Source organism: Pleurodeles waltl, chromosome 7 (assembly GCF_031143425.1).
Source record: "Pleurodeles waltl isolate 20211129_DDA chromosome 7, aPleWal1.hap1.20221129, whole genome shotgun sequence".
Classification (NCBI taxonomy): domain Eukaryota; kingdom Metazoa; phylum Chordata; class Amphibia; order Caudata; family Salamandridae; genus Pleurodeles; species Pleurodeles waltl.
Genome location: NC_090446.1, coordinates 1,127,051,159 through 1,127,072,478, shown reverse-complemented (window position 1 = coordinate 1,127,072,478; position 21,320 = coordinate 1,127,051,159). Strand labels below are relative to the sequence as shown.

The following is a 21,320-nucleotide window of genomic DNA, read 5'->3' as shown; positions in this document are numbered from 1 at the left end:
AAGTCAACAGGAAGAAAACGAGTATTCCCACTGCTTGCGAACACGGTACGCCCCATCATCTGTCCGCCTGATGTTCTCTGGTCTCCCTGTGCATTTAAATACCTGGGGACACAAATATTCCATGACCTGCAAGATCTCCGTGACGGAAACCTAGGTAAAACACTCGGGTCCCTATGTTCTTGTGTAACATTCTGACGCTCTCTTAGACTATCCCTCATGGCACGGCTGTCCTTGTCCAAAATGATTATGCTGCCCCGCTTACTATATTTCTTTATTAACCTACCCGTGAACATCCCAACACGCTGGTTAAAAGACCTAGATACCCTCCTTAGGGAACTCCTTTGGGACGATGGCCGACAACGGACATCCCTCTCTACTCTCCACTGACCTACCAATGGAGGAGGCTGGAGGGAATAGACTTTTAATTATATTATCTGGCTAGTCAACTACAGTGGATCGCAAAGTGGTTTGCGGGTAGGAACCTCCTGGACCTGGCCACATCCCAAGGGAGGGTCAGCATTGACCTATTGTTAGCTAAGAAGCTGGACCCCAAGGTTCACCTCCTGACCCATAGTACGTTGCTAAAGGCAGTCGTGACCTGTTGGCGACAGAGCCTGAGGTGCACTGGTGTGAAAGTCCCATATGCCCTCGAGCTGCCCTTGACGGGCGTACCTAATGGGACCCCGGGCAACCCCTTCACGGCATGCCAAATGCAGACCTGGACAGAGGCAGAGGTGACGACACTGGGAGACTGCTTTCGGGTTGGTGTTCTAATGCCACAAAGGGAACTTGCTGCAGAGACTGGAGTACCGCTGGTGCAGTTTCTCACCTACTGAGTGTTGGTGTATGCTATGAGGAGTATGTGGAGCACAGTGAACGCAGAACCTGAAGTGCATAAAATACTCCAGCTCTTACTGACAATGGGAGAGGGTACTCACTTAGTCGCCTCGCTCTACAGGGCCTTCAACGAGCTAACTGAAGTCGCTCCAATCGCTGAGAACCAAATGGGAGGCGACACTGGGAGGGGAGGTAACAGACACAGAGTGGCAGAGGGTGCAGGCCTACCCCCACAGGGTGTCCCGTAATTCACGATTTTAATACACTCAGTATAATTATGTCCCTAGAACGTACTTAACCCCACACAGACTCAGGACAATACATGGTGGGGAGGCCAGGGGATGCCCGACATGCAATGCAGCGGACCCAGATTTCCAACACATGACATGGGAGTGGCCTAGAGTGCAGCAGTTTTGGTGCCAGGCCCTGGGAACGTTAGGGAGATCCTAAACCTGCCCCTGATGCCAGGCCCTTCTCTCTGCCTGCTAGGATTATTCCCCAGACCCACCCCTAGGAAAGTTGTCAACAAGTTTTTGGTTCTCGCTTTGGTATTGGCTAGGCGCAGGATAGTTATAACCTGGAAATCCCCCACAGGTTCAACCCTGGCAGACTGGCGGCATGATGTTACGAAGTAGGCACAGGCAGAGATGCGCACATTGAAAAGTGAGGAGGCATGAGGAGTGTGTGTGCGCCCCGTTGCCCCCCTGTGGTCCGATGTCCTGGAGATGTGGGAGATGCAGGAGCGGGAGGAAGCTCGAGAAACAGGACATGGTGCCTATAACCTGATTAAACCCTAACCCAACCCCGAGTGGATGAGACCCCAAGAAAGGGACACACCTAATACATGCACCGCAGACACCAACCTACGCAAGCACCGGCAGAGGCTGATGGGTGGAAACTGCTGGGGGTATACCGCTCCGCAGTGCACCAGCTATACGTGACGGCTATAGATGCACCCCATACCTAATTGGAAGGACCTTCCCCCATTGCCGGAGACTGTAAAGCCTAAAGGCACTGGCTCCACCAACTGGATGCCCCCATGACACCCTGAATACCCCTACACCCTTCCGCAAAGAAATGTTCCTCAGGCACTATGTTATATGTTTCTAATTTTGTTTAAAAGTTTGATTGGTAACACCAAGATAATGCTGAATAATGGATCTCAGATGTGATAACCCTACTTTAATGATCCAGGGGCACATGCATGCTGAATGTCTAAACTGGTCCTAATATACGAAACTGAAAAGAACAAGGTCCCATTGCAGCAGCTGACAGAAGACAATAATACTACTAGATTTTGTATATGAAACAAATACTATGCTATGCCCACATTTAGTATGAGATGTAATGTCTTGAAAATACCAATAAACAAAGTTTTTAAAAAATCAAGCATTTTGCGACTTCAGCTTCCAGTCTCGGAATCTGCAGTCCCCAATGTAGATGGGACAGTGTCTTCCCCTCCGCTGCTGTGATCGTTGTTGAGGTCATTTCCTCCCTCTGTGCTTCCACGATCGTACCATCCTCCTGTACTTCAGTCCTTGAATTCTCTGTAGACTCTGTTGATCGCCCTGGGGACATGCTCCTATTGGCAGCTCCTTGTCCCCCTCTCCGTGCCCTCTGGCCAGTTTATCAAAGAGCCCTGTTTTCTCTGTGGCACCTTGTCCCACCTTTCAAGCCATGCTTAGTCCTCTTCTAGTCTCTCAAAAAGTTTTTTCTTCCCTATGCCACTATTGTGAGTCATGCCAGAAACAGCAACATATACAGGAGCTCCATTGTCCTGAGTTTTTGTTTTACTTCTACAAAGGATTTCCTTTGAGTCTGCATCTTCCGGGTATAGCCTGGGAAAATTGCTATTTTATGTTTTTGGATTTCAGGGTCCCTGATTCTCTGGCCACTTTAAGGATGCAGTTCCTGTCTTGATAGTTCAATCAGGGCCCTCAGTGGCACCCCCAGCAGGGGACACCTCATCAAAGCCTCATGCGTCCTCTCCACCACAAACATATGTGACAAACCCACAGGCTGCAAGACGGTTTTGATTCAGTTCTACAGAAAGGATTCTGCCGAGCTCCCCTCTGCCATTTACGGGAATCCCATTCGGCACAGATTGTTTTGGTAGAACCAGCCCTTGACGTTCTCCACCCTTTCCTCTTGTGTTTTAGTCGCGGCTGTTAATTTTGCGACTTGTTCTTTTAGGGAGGCTACCTCCTGACTTACATTGCAAATCGTCTGTTCATTAACCATCACTCTCTCGGACACCCTGTGGAGATTCGTACGTAGCAGCCCAACCTCAATGGTCACAGTATCTATCTTGCTCTCCAGGACATTGCAGGTGCCTTGTATCGCTGCTGTCAGCTCGGCTCTGGAGAGTTCCATTCTTTGCTCCAACTCCTGTGCCCCTCTCTGGCTTGTGACGCATTGCTGCAATGTCTGTGATTGTGCATACTGAGTTATCGTTTTACTTTGTTGGCCCTTAGATGCTTTATCCTTCCCCATTCTCGTGTACCGGGCCCACTTGTCACTTTTCTGTGCCTGTACCAAAGGCGTTTGATCTCCAGTCTGCTTTCTTCTGTGGTGCCACCCTACTCATGTCCTGCACACTACACTGGTCTCTCGCAGCCATCAGCAGCACTTTTCATCCCACCAACATCCGCCTGCAATCCCCTGCAAGTGCCTCCCAGTCCTTATCTGTTTCACAGTCTACTGTCACATGCCCACCTGCCCTGAGCACCTTCATCGTATGGTGAAGTCCTCCTGACTCATATGTGTCATGTTCTCTGTCTCCCAGGGAAGGGGGGGGCTCTACTTTTTCACCAGGCTCTTCAGGCACTGCTCACTGTCCTATGCTGTACATCAAGGGTCCAACTCACTACTTTCTATTTTCTGCATTGCCCCGCATATTCAGTTGGCCATCTCTAGCAGATGGGGTTGTCCCCCTGGGGCACACATCTACCCAGAAAGGGCTTCACCGAAGAGAACTCCCCTTCTTCAGCAGTGGTGGTTCTTCTTTTAATTGTTTCCAGTTGGGAGGTAGCTTCCATACCCTTTCCTCATCAGGATTCCTGTCCCCTTGTTCTCAGGCCTTTGTAGCCACTCCGCCCATCTCCTTGTGTTCAGAACTGCACTCTCTCCTCTGGTATTCTGCAAAGTTATCACTGTATACCACGGCCCAAAATATAACTAAGGCCTAGCATATTATAGAATTGTCATACTTTTGCATCACTCATGGTGTCCCAATGGCAATACAACACTTAAGTCAGAGTTACAAAGGAACACAAGGCCACCATGCACGGCTGTGCGTTGACTGGTGAATCTGGAGAAACGCAAGCCAGCTCAAATCGCTGTTTTACAGTACTCTGCATACCATAATCTACATTATTGCTAAACTTTACATACATCTGTATGCTGCGCCACTTTAGCCACTCCACTAAATGCTATTCCAGTCTATGCCTCTCCATTGTATGAGTCCACTCTATGCCACTCTACCGTATTACACTGTACGCAATGCCACTGTATGCCACTCCAGTCTGTCACTCCACTGTACGCCACTCCACTCTATACCAATCTACTGTACACCACTCCACTCTGTTCCATTGTATGCCCCTCCACTCTAGAATACTCCACTGTACAACACTCCAGTATATGGCACTCCACTCTACACCACTTCATTCTATGCGATTTGATTGGACCCCACTCCAATGTACGCCACTCCACTGTATGCAACTGCACTCGGCCCCATGTTACTGTATTCCACTCCAGTCTACACCACTCAATTATACGCCACTCCAGTCAACACTATTCAATTATATGCCTTTCCACTGTACAACACTCTGCTCTACACCAGTCCACTCTCTCCATTCTATGGTATTACACCATACGCAACTTCAGTCTTTGCCCCTCTACTATATGGTATTCCACTCTCCCCACTCCACTGTATGCTATTACACTCCACGCCACTCCAATGTGCCCCACTCCAGTCATACCATTCCACTGCAATCTACGCCACTCCAATGTACTCGCCTCCACTTCATATTACGCCATAAAACTCTATCACACTCTCTGCCACTCATCCAACTCTATCCCCGTACACACTTCACTGTCCAGATTTGTACTCAACTATATGTCTGTACACTCTATTACACTCTACAACAGTTTCCAATACTGTACGACACACCACTTCTCTCTACTGTTTGAGACACCACTCCAATTTATAACGTTTCCTCAACTCTATGTTACTCCACTTCAATATATGCCACCCCATTCTACATCAATCCACTGTACACTATCCCACTCCACTTTACACCACTCCATGCCAAACCAATCTTTTACACTCCACTGTACAGTATTTAACTGTACCCTATTCCACTGTACGCTACTTCACTTTACGGTAAACCACTTTACGCCACTACAGTGTGTGCCACTCCAATCTACGCTGCTCCACTGTAGGACACTCTCCTCCACCCTATATAACTCCACTCTATAACATTAAAGTCTACCAGACTTCATGGTACTCCACCCTATCTCCCTGTACACTCCACTGTCCAACTCTATACTCCAATGTACAACACTATACTCTTCTATACAACACTTTTCTATATGACACAGCACTCCACTCTACTGTTTCAGGCCCCACTCCAAGTTATAACAGTTTACTACCTACGCTACATCAGTACACTCCACTATATGCCAATCTACTCTACGTGAGACCAATACACTCTATTATACTTTACTCCACACTATGTTACCACTTCCCTCAACTCTACTCCAGTGTACTAGAATTTATCTCTCTATGCTATTATACAACAATCCACTCTACGCAGCTCCACTGTTTCTCACACTACTGTACTCTATGCAACTCCACTCTACAACACTCTTCTACACTACATGCCGCTGTCCGACACTTTACCCGTGTCTATAACCCTTCAATGTATAACACTGTACTATACTCTATGCCACTGTACAACATTCTACTCCACTATACAAAACTGAATGCAACTCTTTTTATGTCACTGCACCCCACTTTACTCCACTCTACTCTTAAACATCACTCCACTCTACTCCAATACATACCGCTCCACGTAACTCAATGCCATTGTACTCTATAACACTGTACCACAGTCTACAACACTGTACTGTACACCATTCCACTCTACATCAACTAGGCTGTATGCCATTTTACTCTAGTCACCATCACTTTCCAATACTGTACGATACCCCTCTGCACTCTACTGTAAAACACGGTACTCCAATTTATGACACTTTACTTGACTGTATCCTACACCACTCCCCTGTACTGCACTTCATGCAACTACAGTCCATGACACATCACTCCACCCTATGACACTTTACACCACCCCTCTTCAGTGTACTCCACTCTAATAAAACTTTATCCCACCTTACACCACTGTACTATACTATATAAACTATACTATACTTTACTCCACACTGCTCCACTGTCCAACACTCTACTCCACATTATGGAGCTCCAGTCTGCAAGACTGTACTACATTCTATGGCAATCTACTCCACTCTATGCAAATCCACTCTACGTCACTGTACTATGCTGTATAACACTCAATGATACGACACTCAACTTCTCTCTACAGTATGCCACTCAACTATATGACACAGCACTACATTCTATGACACTCTCCTACACTGTACTCTACAACACTCCAATACTCTACTCTGACACTCTACTCTATGACAGTATATGACACTCAACTCTACTGTTCGATACACCATTCCACTGTACACCTCGCTGCTCCGTCAACAATACTTGATTCTACTATATGAGATACCATGCCACTACACTATTTAACACTTTACTACACTGTACAATATGCTACTACACTCTACATGCTGCCCTTGACTGATATCATCGAGCGTTACAGCTTTGACATTGTGTCGTACGCCGATGATACACAACTAATCACCACCTTATCTCAGGATGATGCCAAATATGGTGGCTCTGCTAAAGTCGTATCTGTCGGAAGTTGCTGAGTGGATGGACCTCAGCTGCCTTAAGCTGAATGCTGGGAAAACTGAGGTCCTTACCCTAGGTAAGCAGCCTTCGATTTGGTCCTCTGCTTGGTGGGCTTATTCCTTAGGGCAGTTACCAGTCCCTAAGCCGTCAAGAAGCTTTACGTTTGACAGCCAGATTACAGTTCTGGCTGGAAAATATTTCGGAATCTTAAAAACTTTTTAAAAGATTCTTGGACTTTTTACAGAGGCAGTGAGAAAGAGTGGTCCAGGCCCTAGTCACATCTAGGCTGGATTACTGTAATGTTTTGTATCTGGGATTTGCACAGTCTTGACTGATGAGACTCCAGGATGTACAGAATCTGAGAACTCGTCTATTGCTGAATCTTCCTTTGGGCCCTACTCTTGCAAAACTGTATTGGCTGCCTGTGAGGGAAAGGCTCTTTTTAAAGCACTGTATCTTTGTCATTGAATTATTAACAATAAAGGCCCTTGTTATCTGCATTCTCTGGTTACACCTTATTCTCCCAGAAGGAATTTAAGATCAGCAGGAGCTTATCTGGCTTGTATTCCTACTGTAAAAAGAGTGTGCATCAGGCTGCTCTTTTAGTTTCTTGACATTCAAAATGTGGAATTCTCTTGCTCTTTCTCCCAGACAGGACAAAACTGAGCTATCATTTCATAAAATGTTAACAACTGGGTTATTTAGATCGATTTGATTGGACCTGTTTGTAGTAGTCGCTTTGACCTGTTTTGAGCTATTTCTCAGCACTGGGACACTTCGTCAGAAGTTACTATGCGCACTATAAACCACTTTATTATTAATAATATTATTACTTTACTCCACTGAATTCCAATCTACAATACTCCAGTCTATGACAAAAGACTTTACAACACTTTCCACTGTACTATATGACACTCTATATAACAACTCTCCAATTGCAACACTGGAATCTAGGACTTGAACACATTTTTATTAAAACATTTTTAAAAAACCAAATTCAATGAAAAAAACAATGGTTAAAACTTAGTTCCAGTTAGGAATCTTATTTTCTCTACAGAAACCAAGTTTAAACTAAATAAACATTACAAATTCTAAATTTATAGTTATAACTTTCATTTACAATTCGATCACCACCTTCAAATTATTATAAGTAGTGGACCTTGTTACAGACACTTTTCAGCCTGCTAACCAGACAATACTAACAATAACTCACCACTCTATTATTCACTGTGTTCTCACAATTTTTTTCTTTAACCTCTATTGTGTCCTGGATGAGCTGGTCTCATCCTCGGCCACGGTCACCGTGAGCTGAGGAGGAGACCAGCTCGTCCTGCACCGGGCCCATGGGGGGAGCGCAATCACGCGCTGACCTCATCAGAGGCCACCCCCCTCGTGCTGGAAACTTGCATTTCTCTTCCGATCAGGGGCTGGGGACAGCACAGATATATGAAAGGAAAGGAAAGGCCTTTCCTTTTGTGTTTCCTTGAGCATTTCTGCAGCTTGATCGTGAAGCGACCGGGCTGCAGAAATGCCCACTAGACACCAGGGATTTTTTTTTGTGTTTGCATATAAGGGGAGCGACCCCTTGAGCAAGGGTCGCTCCCCAGGGAGCAATTTTTTTTAATAGGCCTTTTCTGCCCCCTCCTTGTGGTGAGATCGGCCAATATGAATTAGGCCAATCTGTCCAAGGGGGGGGCAGAAGCCACTAGAAACCAGGGATTTGTATTTGTTGTTATTTACATTTATATGGGGAGCGACCTCTTAGGCAAGGGTCGCTCCCCTGGGGGGGGCATATTGTTTTTAGGCCATTTCTACCCTCCTTGGGGGCAGATAGGCCTATTTGTATTAGGCCAATCTGTCCCCAAGGAGGGCAGAAGCCATCTACACACCAGGGATTTTTTAATTGCAACAATTTAAAAAAAGGGGAGCAACCCCTTAGGCAAGTGTCACTCCCCTGGGGGCCAAATTTATTTTAGGCCATTTCTGCCCCCCTTTGGGGGCAGTTCAGCCTATTTTAATTAGGCTGATCTGCCCCAAAAAGGGGGCAGAAACCACTAGACACCAGGGATTTGTTTGTTGGCATCAATTTCACGCAAGGGGAGGAACCTCTTAGGCAAGGGTTGCTCCCTTGGGGGCAAATTTATTTTAGACTCTTTCTGCCCCCCTTCGGGCAGATAGGCCTAATTTGTAAGGCCCATCTGGTCCTAAAGGGGGCAGAAAGCCCACCAAAGAACAGGGAAGATTTTGTTTTTAAAAAGAGGGTGGGGGGTATGGCCATACCCCCACCCCAAATAAATCAGGACAACGTTTTTGCCCACCAGTGGGCAGATGGGGCAATTACCCCTGATCTACTCCCAGGGGCAGGGGCGCAGAAAGCCTACTAGGTGCCAGGGAATAAAAAAAAAATATATATATATATATAGTGGGGTGGCTACCAACCAGTATGGGCATGGTGAGGCCGCCACCCCAACTGAAGGGGGTAACAGTCTTTCAGCTCTCCCCCCGCACACTAAAAGTTCTTATACCACAGCAAGCGAGAGGACATTTGATTATTTTGGGTTCTGGTTTTACATTTGGGCCATGAGAGCTTGTCTAACTCTCAAAATCGTCCCACTTGGAATGGTGAGGGCTGTATTTTTTGGACTTTGGGATGCTGTCATGTAGAAAAATCTACAAGACTTATACACAGCTGAAAACTAAACATCTGGGTCTGTCCAGGGTGGTGTGCTTCACATGCCCCCGCACCATTTTCTTACCCACAATACCCTGCAAACCTCCAACTTTGCTTGAAATCACACATTTTTGTGGTGGAACCTTTTGGAATCTGCAGGAATCCACAAAATTTCTACCACCCAGCATTGTCGCATCTATACCGATAACAATTCTGCCCCAGTTGTCAGCCTAAAACCTTTTTTTTTTGCAAGCTGCCCTTTTGGACCCGATTTGGTTCCCCAACATTTTCAACATATGTTCGGCTCTTCCCAGTCAGAGGCACCTGGCCAACCTACACAACACTTTACCGGGAGACTCAGGGGAACATTGGGTAGTAGGACATTTCTGCTGGTGCGGTGATCCAACACAAAAATGTGGGAAAAATCTGATTTTTTTGCTAAATTTGAGGTTTGGTGAGGATTCTGGGTAAGAAAACGCTGAGGGATCGACGCAAGTCACACCTCCCTGGACTCCCTCAGTTGTCTAGTTTTCAGAAATGCTTGGGTATGGTAGATTTGCCTAGATGGCTACTGAGCCCAGGACAAGAAACGCAGGTGCCCACCCCTGCAAAAACAGGTAGTTTTGTATTTGATCATTTTGAGGTGTACACGTAGTGTTTTGGCACATTTCCTGTCGCTGGCACTAGGCCTACCCACACAAGTGAGGTACCATTGTTATAGGGAGATGTGGGGGAATGCTGGGTAGAAGGAAATCTGTGGCTCCCCTCAGATTCCAGAACTTTGCAGCACAGAAGTGTGAGGAAAAAAGTGTTTTTTTTGCCACATTTTGAGGTTTACAAAGGATTCTGGGTAACAGAACCTGGTGAGAGCGCCACAAGTTACCCCATCCTGGGTTCCCCTTGGTGTCTAGTATCGAGAAATGTCCAGGTTTGCTAGGCTTTCCTAGGTGCCAGATGAGCTAGAGGCCAAAAGCCACAGCTAGGCACCTTGCAAAAAACAGGTCAGTTTTCTTTGGGAAAATGTGATGTGTCCACGTTGTGTTTTGGGGCATTTCCTGTCACAGGCACTAGGCCTACCCACACAAGTGCTCCTCTCAGATTCCAGAACCTTCTATCACCAAAATTTGAGGAAAAGGTGTTTTTTGGGCAAGTTTTGAGGTTTGCAAAGGATTCTGGGTAACAGAACCTGGTGAGAGCCCCATAGGTCCCATCCTGGATTCCTCTAGGTGTCAAGTTTTCAAAAATGCACAGGTTTCGTAGGTTTTCTTAGGTGCCGGCTGAGCTGGAGGCCAAAATCCACAGCTAGGAACTTTCCAAAAAAACATGTCAGATTTCAATGTAAAATGTGATGTGTCCATGTTGCGTTTCCTGTCGCCCATACTAGGCCTACCCACACAAGTAAGGTACCTTATTTATAGGGAGACTTGGAAGAACACAGAATAGCAGAACAAGTATTATTGCCCCTTGTCTTTCTCTACATTTTTTCCTTCCAAATGACAGTGTTTTAAAAAAAGACGTCTATTTGAGAAATGCTAGTATGAGGACTGCAGAGATGTGCAAATAACCATTGCTTCTCAACACCCTATCTTGTGCCCATTTTGGAAATACAAAGGTTTCCTTGATATCTATTTTTCACTCTTTATATTTCACCAAATGAATTGCAGTATACCCGGTATACAATGAAAACCCATTGCAAGATGCAGCTCCTTTATTGGTTCTGGGTACCTAGGGTTCAGGATGAACCTACAATACCTATATATCCCTGCAACCAGAAGAGTCCACCAGATGTAAGTGTATATTACTTTTGAAAATCTGACATCGCAGGAAAAAGTTACAGAGTAAAACGTGGAGAGAAATGTTTGTTTTTTTCACCTCAATTTCAATTTTAGTTTTAATTTAAGCTGTTATTTTCTGTAGGAAAACCTTGGAAGATCTACACAAATGACCGCTTGCTGAGTTCAGAATTCTGTCTACTTTTCCGAAACGTTTAGCTGTCTGGGATCTAGCACTGGTTTCACACCCATTTCTGTCACTAACTTGAAGGAGGCTAAAAGCACACAAAATAGTAAAAATGGGGTATGTCCCAGTAAAATGCCAAATTTGTGTTGAAAAATGTGGTTTTCTGATTCACATCTGTTTGTTCCTGAAAACTGGGAAGATGGTGATTTTAGCACCACAAACCCTTTGTTGATGCCATTTTCAGGGGGAAAAAAACACAAGCTTTCTTCTGCAGCTCTTATTTCCCCAATTTAAAAAAACACAAAACATTTTTGCTGTATTTTGGCTAATTTGTTGGTCTCCTTCAGGGGGACCCACAAACTCTGGGTACCTCTAGAATCTCTAGGATGTTGGGAAAAAGGATGCAAATTTGGCATGGGTAGCTTATGTGGACAAAAAGTTATGAGGGCCTAAGCGTGAACTGCTCCAAATAGCCAAAAAAAGGCCTGGCACCTGAGGGGGAAAAAGGCCTGGCAGCGAAGGGGTTAAATGTATTTTATTGTTTTAATCAGGAACATAGCGAGGACAGTATTTATGGAGGATGATATAGACAGAGTCATTCACATGTAGTAGCATATTGGCAAAATTGGGAACACAAGCAAGAACATAATCATAAAGTGTGGGCAAAGCAAAGGTGAGGATCTGGCTTCTCACAGTGGCAGTCATGCATCCCTCTTCAAAGCAGGTGTTGTTCCCCTAAATCATTCAACTCCCCTGATATATGACCTCTACCTATAGCAGGCCACTGCTCCACCAGCACAAGGTGATGACCTGTGTGGATGCCAATTATGTGCCCAGTGTACCCCCTTGAGATCCCATTCCTCCTAACACTGTGGATTCCAAGAATGATACTCCACCATAGAACATTACACTATATGAGACTCTTCGTCACTCTCATGTATGACACTACACTCAACAACACAACTATATTACACTCTGCTTCAGTGAACTCCATTCTATGCAACTACACGCTACTTGATGACACTCCACTCCACCACACTCCATTTCATAACACTTCAGTCGACGCTAGCCTACTATAACACAGTCAGCTCTACTTTTCGACATGCGACTGCACTGTAGGATACTCCATGATATGACACACCATGCCACTCCACTGTATAACTTTACTTCACTGTATGCTACGTCACTCCACTCTGCTCGACTACACTCTATTCCACTCTACAATACTCCACTTTACAACACAAGACTCTACAACACTCTCCTTCACTGTTCTGTACTACACTCCACTGTTATGACACTCCAATTAATGTTACTCCACACTTTGATTGGAAACACATTTTTATAAAAAATAAAATAAAAATAAAATAAAAAAAACATTGACATACAATGAAAAAACAAGGGCTGAGGATTACTTATATTTAGAAATACGGTATGTATTCTTTCTATACAAACTCAACTTAAAATCCACAAATATTAAAATTTGTAAGGTTATAATTTCAATTTATAATTTAGGAACCACCTTCAAATTACTACAAGTTGCGCACCTCTGAACATAATCGTGTCACCTTGTTTGCCACATTATATTAACTATAACTCATGCCATTTCCATGCACTGTTTAGACCCTTGCATACCACATCACTTATAGCATGTGACATCATAGCATTCATGATAACTTTTCAAATTACATTATCTGTCACAACACAGTCAATGGTAGAGTTTCGAGTTATAGTTACTGTTGCCTGGTTAGTGGGCTGAAAAGTGTGTGTAACAAAGTCTGATACTTGTAATAATTTGAAGGATGCGGGTAAATTGTAAATGAAAGCTATAACTTAAGAATTTGTTTAAGTTTGTGTAGTTTAAACTTGGTTTGTATAGGGAAAGTTAGTTTTCCAAACTATAACTAAGCTTTAACATTTGTTTTTTCATTGAATATATATAAAACCCTAACACTAATACCACACCTGTATAATTACCTGTCTAATTTCATGGCATCCAAAATAACGTGAATCCGCAATTGTTACAAACTGGGTACAGTTTGCCATGCCTGCCCCTTCATTTGTGTGCAATTTCCACAATCTTTTTCTTGGTCAGAAAAACATTCTACTCACAAGGGATGTACTAGTTTCCTGTGCAGCACGGTCTCCACTCACCTGGAATCGGATCTTGATGACATCTAGGGGGCTGATCAAGGCCCGTGTTACAAATCCAGAGAGAGAACCAGCAGCAGCCACCTTCACTGCTGAGCGGGCCTGACCTTCTGGCCCTGGGTCATATCCTACCATCGTTGACTTCTAGACTTCACAAGATCCTCCTAACCAATCAGACCGCATGGAAGCTGGTAAAGGAAGCAGAAGGGGCAGGGCTGAAGAGAGAAGCAGAGATTTCAGAAAAGTGAGATTCACTGGGCTGCTGGGTTGTTTCAGGTAGATTTGATTCTCTTCAAAAAAGCACTCCAAAAAAGAACATTTACAAGGCTACAGAGTACCATTATCACAGTGCATGCCTACGTGTCCTGCTGTGAAAGAACCCGAAAACCCACATAGAAGGGCAGATCTACATACTGCAAATCCAGGCAAACAATGCATTTAAAAAATATAACAAAAAAACATTCATCAAGACAAATGTTTAATCAAAAATGAAGTACCACCCCAAATTATAAAGAAGTACTGTACACAGCGGGAAAAGGTTTTCAGTGTGTCCGAAAACACACCTCACAGATGTGTATGAATAAGCACACCTATAAGGGACACATGCCTTGCATGTGTGTGTACGCTAATGAGGGAGCTGCTCTGTGTGTTAGCTCTTCCCTATGCCATCACTTGCTTCCCAACAAACATAATCTACACTAAGTGCTGGCCAAACCATAAGTCACCCAAGCCCTCTTCTGCACTGCATATTCCTCAATAAAATGCCCCCTCCTTCTGCTCCTTTCCACACTTCTACCCCCACTATCTGCACTTCAATATCTATTCAGGGTATTGTAGACTGACGTATTTCTTTTGGCTGCTTGGGAAATCAAAAGTTAAATCATGCATTAATTGTGTAGTCCACAATGAGGACCTTCTTAATCATTCAAATTGCACCATCCAGCTTTTTAATCTAGGCTTCTGCCTTATCTAATGCAGTGTTCCATTATCCTCCAGTAAGATGTGCTTTAAAAAGAGAGATCCTGGTGTACTGAGTTTCTTCTGATCTGAGGATTTTATGCATTCCTCCCTTTCCTTTCATCTCAGATAGCTCACTAGTTCCTATGTGCCTGAGTCACTCAATGGTAACATGACAAGTACTCTCCATTGATATGAACAGCAACTATATTTTTGACCTTATCGCCCATTCCAAGTAGGAACTTATCTTCACAACGCCGCAGTCAAAGCACCATCCTCAGGGAGACCAGAACTTAGGGATATACAATACACACAGAGATTTACATCAAAGGCCACCTCACACGCTGGATACTGAGGCGATTATTTCCCTTCCAGTGCTTTCATCAGCAAGTCCAGGCAAACATTGCACTTGTGCTCTCCTAACTATCCTCAACCAATGCCATCTACTTATCTGGGGACTTCTATATGCAGGTTACACTGGATCCAGAACATTGATGCCATATTTCTCCTACATCTGTGTCCACTGGACCACATCAAACCAACCTTACAAACCCTTCACTGCCTCCTTGTGATCAGATGGATCACCTTCTAGGCCTTTTGCATCATCCACTGAGCCAGGCGTAGCACATTCTTCCTGGAGCTAAAGCTTTGAGTCTACCATCATTGAAAAATACAGAGCTCATCTCTTGAAACATCTAGGTTACTGTAAGTCTCACATGAAGGTATATTTTCTGTACAGACAGCCTACATTTTGGACACTTTCCCAAGCTCATAGATCACCATAAATTCCAAAGAGCAGTAAAGGCTTGGCTGTCCTCACTGATGATGCAACCTTAGTGCACTTGATCAACCATATAGCCACAATCCCTTTCCAACAAACACTGCTAATAATACCTGTTCTCCTCTCCAACCAACATCTTCCTCTTTCTTCACCTTCCTAAAACAAGAACAGTGCTTAACATGAAGCATACGCACCGTAAGCATGAACAATCTCTATGAGAGGTCTAGCATTCCCACAGATGAAGAGAAGGTATTTTCCAACAAAGGTCAAATCAGGGCTGTGGAATTCCTATCGCCTGATGCCCAGAGCATATTCTTTGGGGTCAAGGATAACAAGTGTTCATGTTTATTTGTCCACTGGACTAGTAGGCCCAACCCTGCCAGTTTATAGTACCAAAATACTGATCTGAGAAAGAGGATTGTCTGTCACTAAGACAATATGGGTATCCCTAGGGATGTAATAGGTACCCGTAAACACTAAATACAGCGAATTTTTAACCAATACAGAGAACCTAAGAACAAAATAACAAAAATAAACATGCAGTGCAATAAGCAATATATAACCAAGGATTTACAACCACCTTGGAGAAACGAGGGACAACATATTGAAATGAAAGACACACAAGACGGTGTAACATTTATGTAGCCATACTTTCTCCCATTCTGATGAAGGTTTGAAGTGATTACACTGAAACAATGGATTCCAAAATCAATGTATATAAAAATAAAGAAGGCTATAAAAGAAGAGGGGGGGGACTGCACTCTACAACCGCCTCTGAAAATTGGCAAATATTTAGAGGCCAAGAGGCCCTAAACAAATATTCCTGGTGCTAAACTATTGTGCAACTTAAATACCATGTTTCGGAGCAATCATTTTCTAAAACATACTTGATGAATTCCAGCATTGCCTCACAGAACATATCTGCATAGATTCTTCAATATACATTTCTGTTTTACTTATTTCTACAGCAGATGTAGGTATGGAGCATCTATTGGGCTAATGCCTGTTATTCTTTCTGGCCCTCTGTTGTGCGTCTTCTTGTAATATGAGATCAATTAGAAGGTCAAAAGATATTGGTCTGTTGATGACTTGTAATGATGCACCTTTAAGTTTCCTCCTTCAACCATTATAAAAGGCTGCTGCTGTTCATTCATCAGCCCACCCAGCTTCTGACCCGGGCTACTGAAGGAATAGCAATCCCATATGAGTCAACTGTTAAACACACTGGGGACACACATGAAAATATGTGCCCAGCTCAAAAGAATCATATTTTCCATTGTTAACTAGAGGTGTGACCCACAGGAGAACATTCCTGGTGAGATAGGTTAATAAAAACGCTAGCTTGCATCAGTTTGAAAAGGGTGTGGGCAAATAAAACGGCAATGAGCTATAAACACCTAGTATTGCTGCAGGTCCCAGGAAATATTTAAGAAGTATGTTTGGTATTTCTTAAATCTGTTATCTTATTTAGCAAATAAATACACTCTTACACCAAAATTTCATAATCCTCTCATCTTGGTAAATGACTAGGCCATTGGCAGTATAGGGTTAATGTCGGAATCCATGCCACAATAATTGTCGGGCTTGACAAGCTATAAACAGCTAAAATTGCTGCAGGTCCCTCAAAATATTTAAGAAGTATGTTTGGTATTTCTTAATTCTGTTATCTTATTTAGCAAAAAAATACACTTGTACACCAAAATTTCGAAATCTTCTCATCTTGGTAAATGGTGTAGGGTTAATGTTGGAATCCATGCCACAATAATTTTCGGTCCTGACAATCTGTCACAAGTTTACTTTTACTTGAGACTGTGGTACCAATCATCTACGCAAATAGTACAAGTGTGACGGGATTGCTAGAACAGAATGTAACGAAAGCTTGGTTTAGAATGGTTTAGAATGTTGGAGTTCCCAGGTACAGGCAGAGGAAACATTATGTTTGATTTACAGCTGCATGTGTGGCATAGTCATTGCCGGCTACCCAGGCTCGGCCCAACTTTCGCTGCCACTATAAAAGCAAAATATTGGCGATAGATGGACTGTCAGGATAGAAACATATGAAGATTTCTTTGATGCACTCAAAGAGACTGATAACAGACAGATTATCAAATATCTCAAAAATCTTGCTGGTGATGGTGTGAAAGAAGCCATAAAGAAAATGCCAAAAACTGACAAGAAGTCACATACTGTCAGATTAAGAATGTGTTGAATCTCAAGTTCAATCCACTACCAAACATTGATTATGAATGATATGTTTCCAGGCAAGAATTTCAAAAAGTTGGTGAAACAATTGATGAATTTGTAGAAAGACTTGACACACTCAAACACTGAAATCTCGATTAATTTAACGATGAAGAAACCGTGCGACTTAGAGTTAGTGATGGGTGGTGCTTAGAGACAAGCTGCTGACATGAAGGCCAGAAGTGCCCAGAATGAGTAAGTAATGAGTGTGAAAATTAATTCGAAATAAAAGACTGAAGGACACAAAGTGATGTCTACAAGTAAAAAGAAGTTGTGTTTCAGATGTGCATTTTTGTTTCCACAAGAAGGAAAGTGTCCCTCTATTGGACAGATATGCAAAAGCTGTGGGAAATAAAAACAACTTAGTGATAGTGTAAAGTGAAGGAAAAAGTGTGTCATGGCGCAAAGCCATAATGGCCACCAGAAAGTTCCAGAAAGTTCCAGAAGCAACGTTTGACGCACGCCCACAAGGCCAGGTGGCAACATCAGTTGAGGCAAACAGATGCTAAACAAAGTCAATCATCATTTCAATCATCATCAAACAGTTCTTCCTTCTCAATATGAAGTGAAAGTGAAGAAAGCAATTGTGCCATGGCCATGCTTACCTCAGAAAAACATGCACAAGTCGGACTGGTCGCATGTGAAGAAAATTGTCAGTCAAAGAAAAGTCGACATGCCAAAGCAGCAACATCATACAAACACTATCCAAAGATGACTTTGAAAATAAATGGATGTTCAATAGCTTTCAATATCCACAGTGGTGTGTCGATAAATATAATGCCTGAAGAGAAATACAATGAACTGTATCCATTACTGCAGCTTATGTCATCAAAGACCAAAGCGTATACTTGGGCTGCATCGATGCCCATGAAGAGTCAGGGTTAATTTATAGAAACAGTGAAACAAAAGAAAATGAAGGAACAAGCACCGATCAACGTGCTTCAAAGTGCAGAGGCAAGTGCCTGTTTGGTCAGTTTCTACATGGCTGCTGACGTGGGACTGATTTCTCTGAATTACAACATGAATGCTTCTCACGAAATAGTCAATGGCTTAGGAAAGTTAAAGATTATGAAAGTAAAGATGTATATTAATGAGGATATTCGTCCTGGTGCTCAGAGACATAGACAAGTTGCTTTTAATTTACAAGAAGCGGTTGACAAAGAACTTGAATTGTTACTTAAGCATGATACTTTTGCTTTCACTGGTCCAACAGCATGGGTTTCTTCCATAGTAGTAGTGCCCAAAAAGGACAGTGGACGAGCTGTTTGCATATATGTTGACATGCGTCAGGCAAACAAAGCAAATGAACGAGAACGACATCCAGGGCTGCGCTTTGCTGACATGTTAACCAATTGAATGGTGCAAAGGTGTTTTCTCAAGTTGATTTAAATAAAGATTACAATCAGTTGGAACTTGAAGAAAGCTGCAGCTACATTACAACCTTTTCTAAACATTGGCTTGTTCAGATACAAGAGACTTTGTTTTGGTGTGTCATCCGTTGCAGAGCTCTTCGAAGACGTAATTCGATGTGTCATACAGCATATTGTAAATGCATTCAATTATAGCAACGATATATTAGTTTTCAAAACTACACAGAAGGAGCACGATAGAGCTCTCACACAAGTATGTCAATTACTCAGTGATGCAGGGTTGACTTTCAATGCAGACAAAATGTGAGTTCAACATGACAAAACTAAAATTATTTGGCCATATCTTTTCTGATGGGGGCATCACAAATGACCCTGCAAAAGCACAAGCTTTGTCAAATGCTGATCCCCTACAAGATGGTTCAATGGTATGTTCTTTTCTTGGCCTGTTACAGCACAAGATACATAGAAGACTTTGACACTCTTAGTACTCCACTACAAGAGTTTATAAAGAAAAATGCTTCTTTTCAGTGGTCACAAGAATGTGAGAAAAGCTTCAAGAGAATCAAACATGCTGTTAAAAATGCTACAAATGGCATTCTTTAATCTAAAGCTTCAGACAGAGGTTGTGGTCCACGCTAGTCCAGCTGGGTTAGACACTATCCTTGCTCAGCACAGTGGATGCCCAAATGCTCAATGGCATATTGTGGCCCATGCTAGTAGAAGTTTGTCCCAAACAGAACTTATTTATTCACAACCTGAGAAGGAAAGTTTGGCTACGGTATGGGCTTGTGAACGTTTCCACATATTCCTGTACATTAAGCTTTTTACGTTGGTAACTGATCATCAAGCTTTGCTGACCATCTTTGCAAGCCAAGATGCTTTCTCACACTGAATGATGGGGACTACGATTACAAAAGTATGATTATACAATTGTGTATAATCCAGGAAAGGATCAGAATCCTGCTGAATACTTTTCAAGAGTGCCTATACAGGGACACAGTACTCCATCAAAAATGGCTGAGGCCTACATTAATTTCATTTTCAAGTCATGTACGCCAGCTTCCGTATCGGTAGCCCAGATTTTCACTGCCATGAACCATGATAGTAAACTGCTGAAATTAAAGGATATAGTTACACATCAGTCATGGAAATAACACACTCAACCCCCAATAATGATGATGAATATCAAAACTACAAAAATGTCAAAGCTTAATTGTCCATAACCCAAGAAGGAATTATACTGTGAGGATAGAGAATCCTGATTCCGGAGAGTATGCGACAGAAAGTGACCAAAGTGGCTCATAAGGGACACTGTGGTATTGTTGCCACAAAGAGAGCGCTCCAAGACCGAGTTTGGTTTCCGTACTTAGATGAAAAAGTTGAAAAGGAACTCAAAGTCAATCATAATGCAACTGCCTGTCAACCAATGTTACTCAACATACTCTGAACATGTCAGAACTCCCTAAACATGCCTGGGAAAGAAAAGCCATCATTTTCTTTGGTCCACTTGGTTACGGACATCATCTAATGGTCACTGTAGATGAATACTCACATTTTCCTTTGGCTGAAGATCTCTCAACCATGACTCACCAACGAGTAATTGGAAAACTTGTTGGTATCTTTGCGACATGGGGCATAACAGTCATTGTAAAATCTGACAATGGTCCACCCTTCTACAGTAAAGAATTTAAAGGATTTCTGGAGCATCTGAACATAAAGCATCAAAAGATCACACCTTTATGGCCACAGGCCAATGGACTTGTTTAGCATCTTATGAATACACTGAAGAAAGCAGTACAGGGTGCAACTCTTGAGAAGCTTAATATGAAAACAGCATTGAATTCTACTCTACGAGCTTATTGTTCAATACCCAACTCGACCACTGGTGAAATTCCTGCAACTTTATTGTTCGGGAGAGCAATGACAACCAAGAAACCTCTATTGACCACCCAGAGAGATTAAATTGAAAACCAAATTCATACAAAAGACTTGGTTAACAAACAGAAAATTAAAGCTTATGCAGATAAGAGGCGACATGCAATAGATACCTTGTTTTGAAAAGGAGATCTGGTGATTGCCCAACCGATGCGCAAAAGAAAATCTGATGCTCCTTATGATGCTGAACCTTTCTACGTCTTGTCTACCAAGGGACACATGGTGACTGCCCAGTGCCTTCAAAAGTCTATTGCCAGAGACTCTTCTCACTTTAAACCTGTATTTCATCTGTCTTTGAATCGAAATTGAGAAAGAAAGACCGACTCAGAAGACTCAGACTGTTGCTGATTCTATACAATTTTTAGCAATCTCTGACACTGAAGATAGCAATTTACAGCTTCTGGTAATCAGATCGGGTAGAATGATCAAAGTGACAAG

The 21,320-nt window shown here is 43.0% G+C and overlaps 1 protein-coding gene across 4 annotated transcripts in view; it reads right to left on the bottom strand.

The window, feature by feature from the left end:
* SLC25A19 (solute carrier family 25 member 19) overlaps positions 1 to 21,320 on the bottom strand; it is a 158,653-nt gene that overhangs the window by 110,052 nt on the left and 27,281 nt on the right. For 3 of the 4 annotated variants that reach the window (XM_069200133.1, XM_069200131.1, XM_069200132.1), the window contains exon 2: positions 13,602 to 13,813. In XM_069200133.1, coding sequence (XP_069056234.1) covers positions 13,602 to 13,733 — 132 coding nt within the window. In that variant the 5' untranslated portion in view covers positions 13,734 to 13,813. The remainder of the gene's footprint in view (positions 1 to 13,601; positions 13,814 to 21,320) is intronic. The other variant, XM_069200134.1, reaches the window with a different exon arrangement.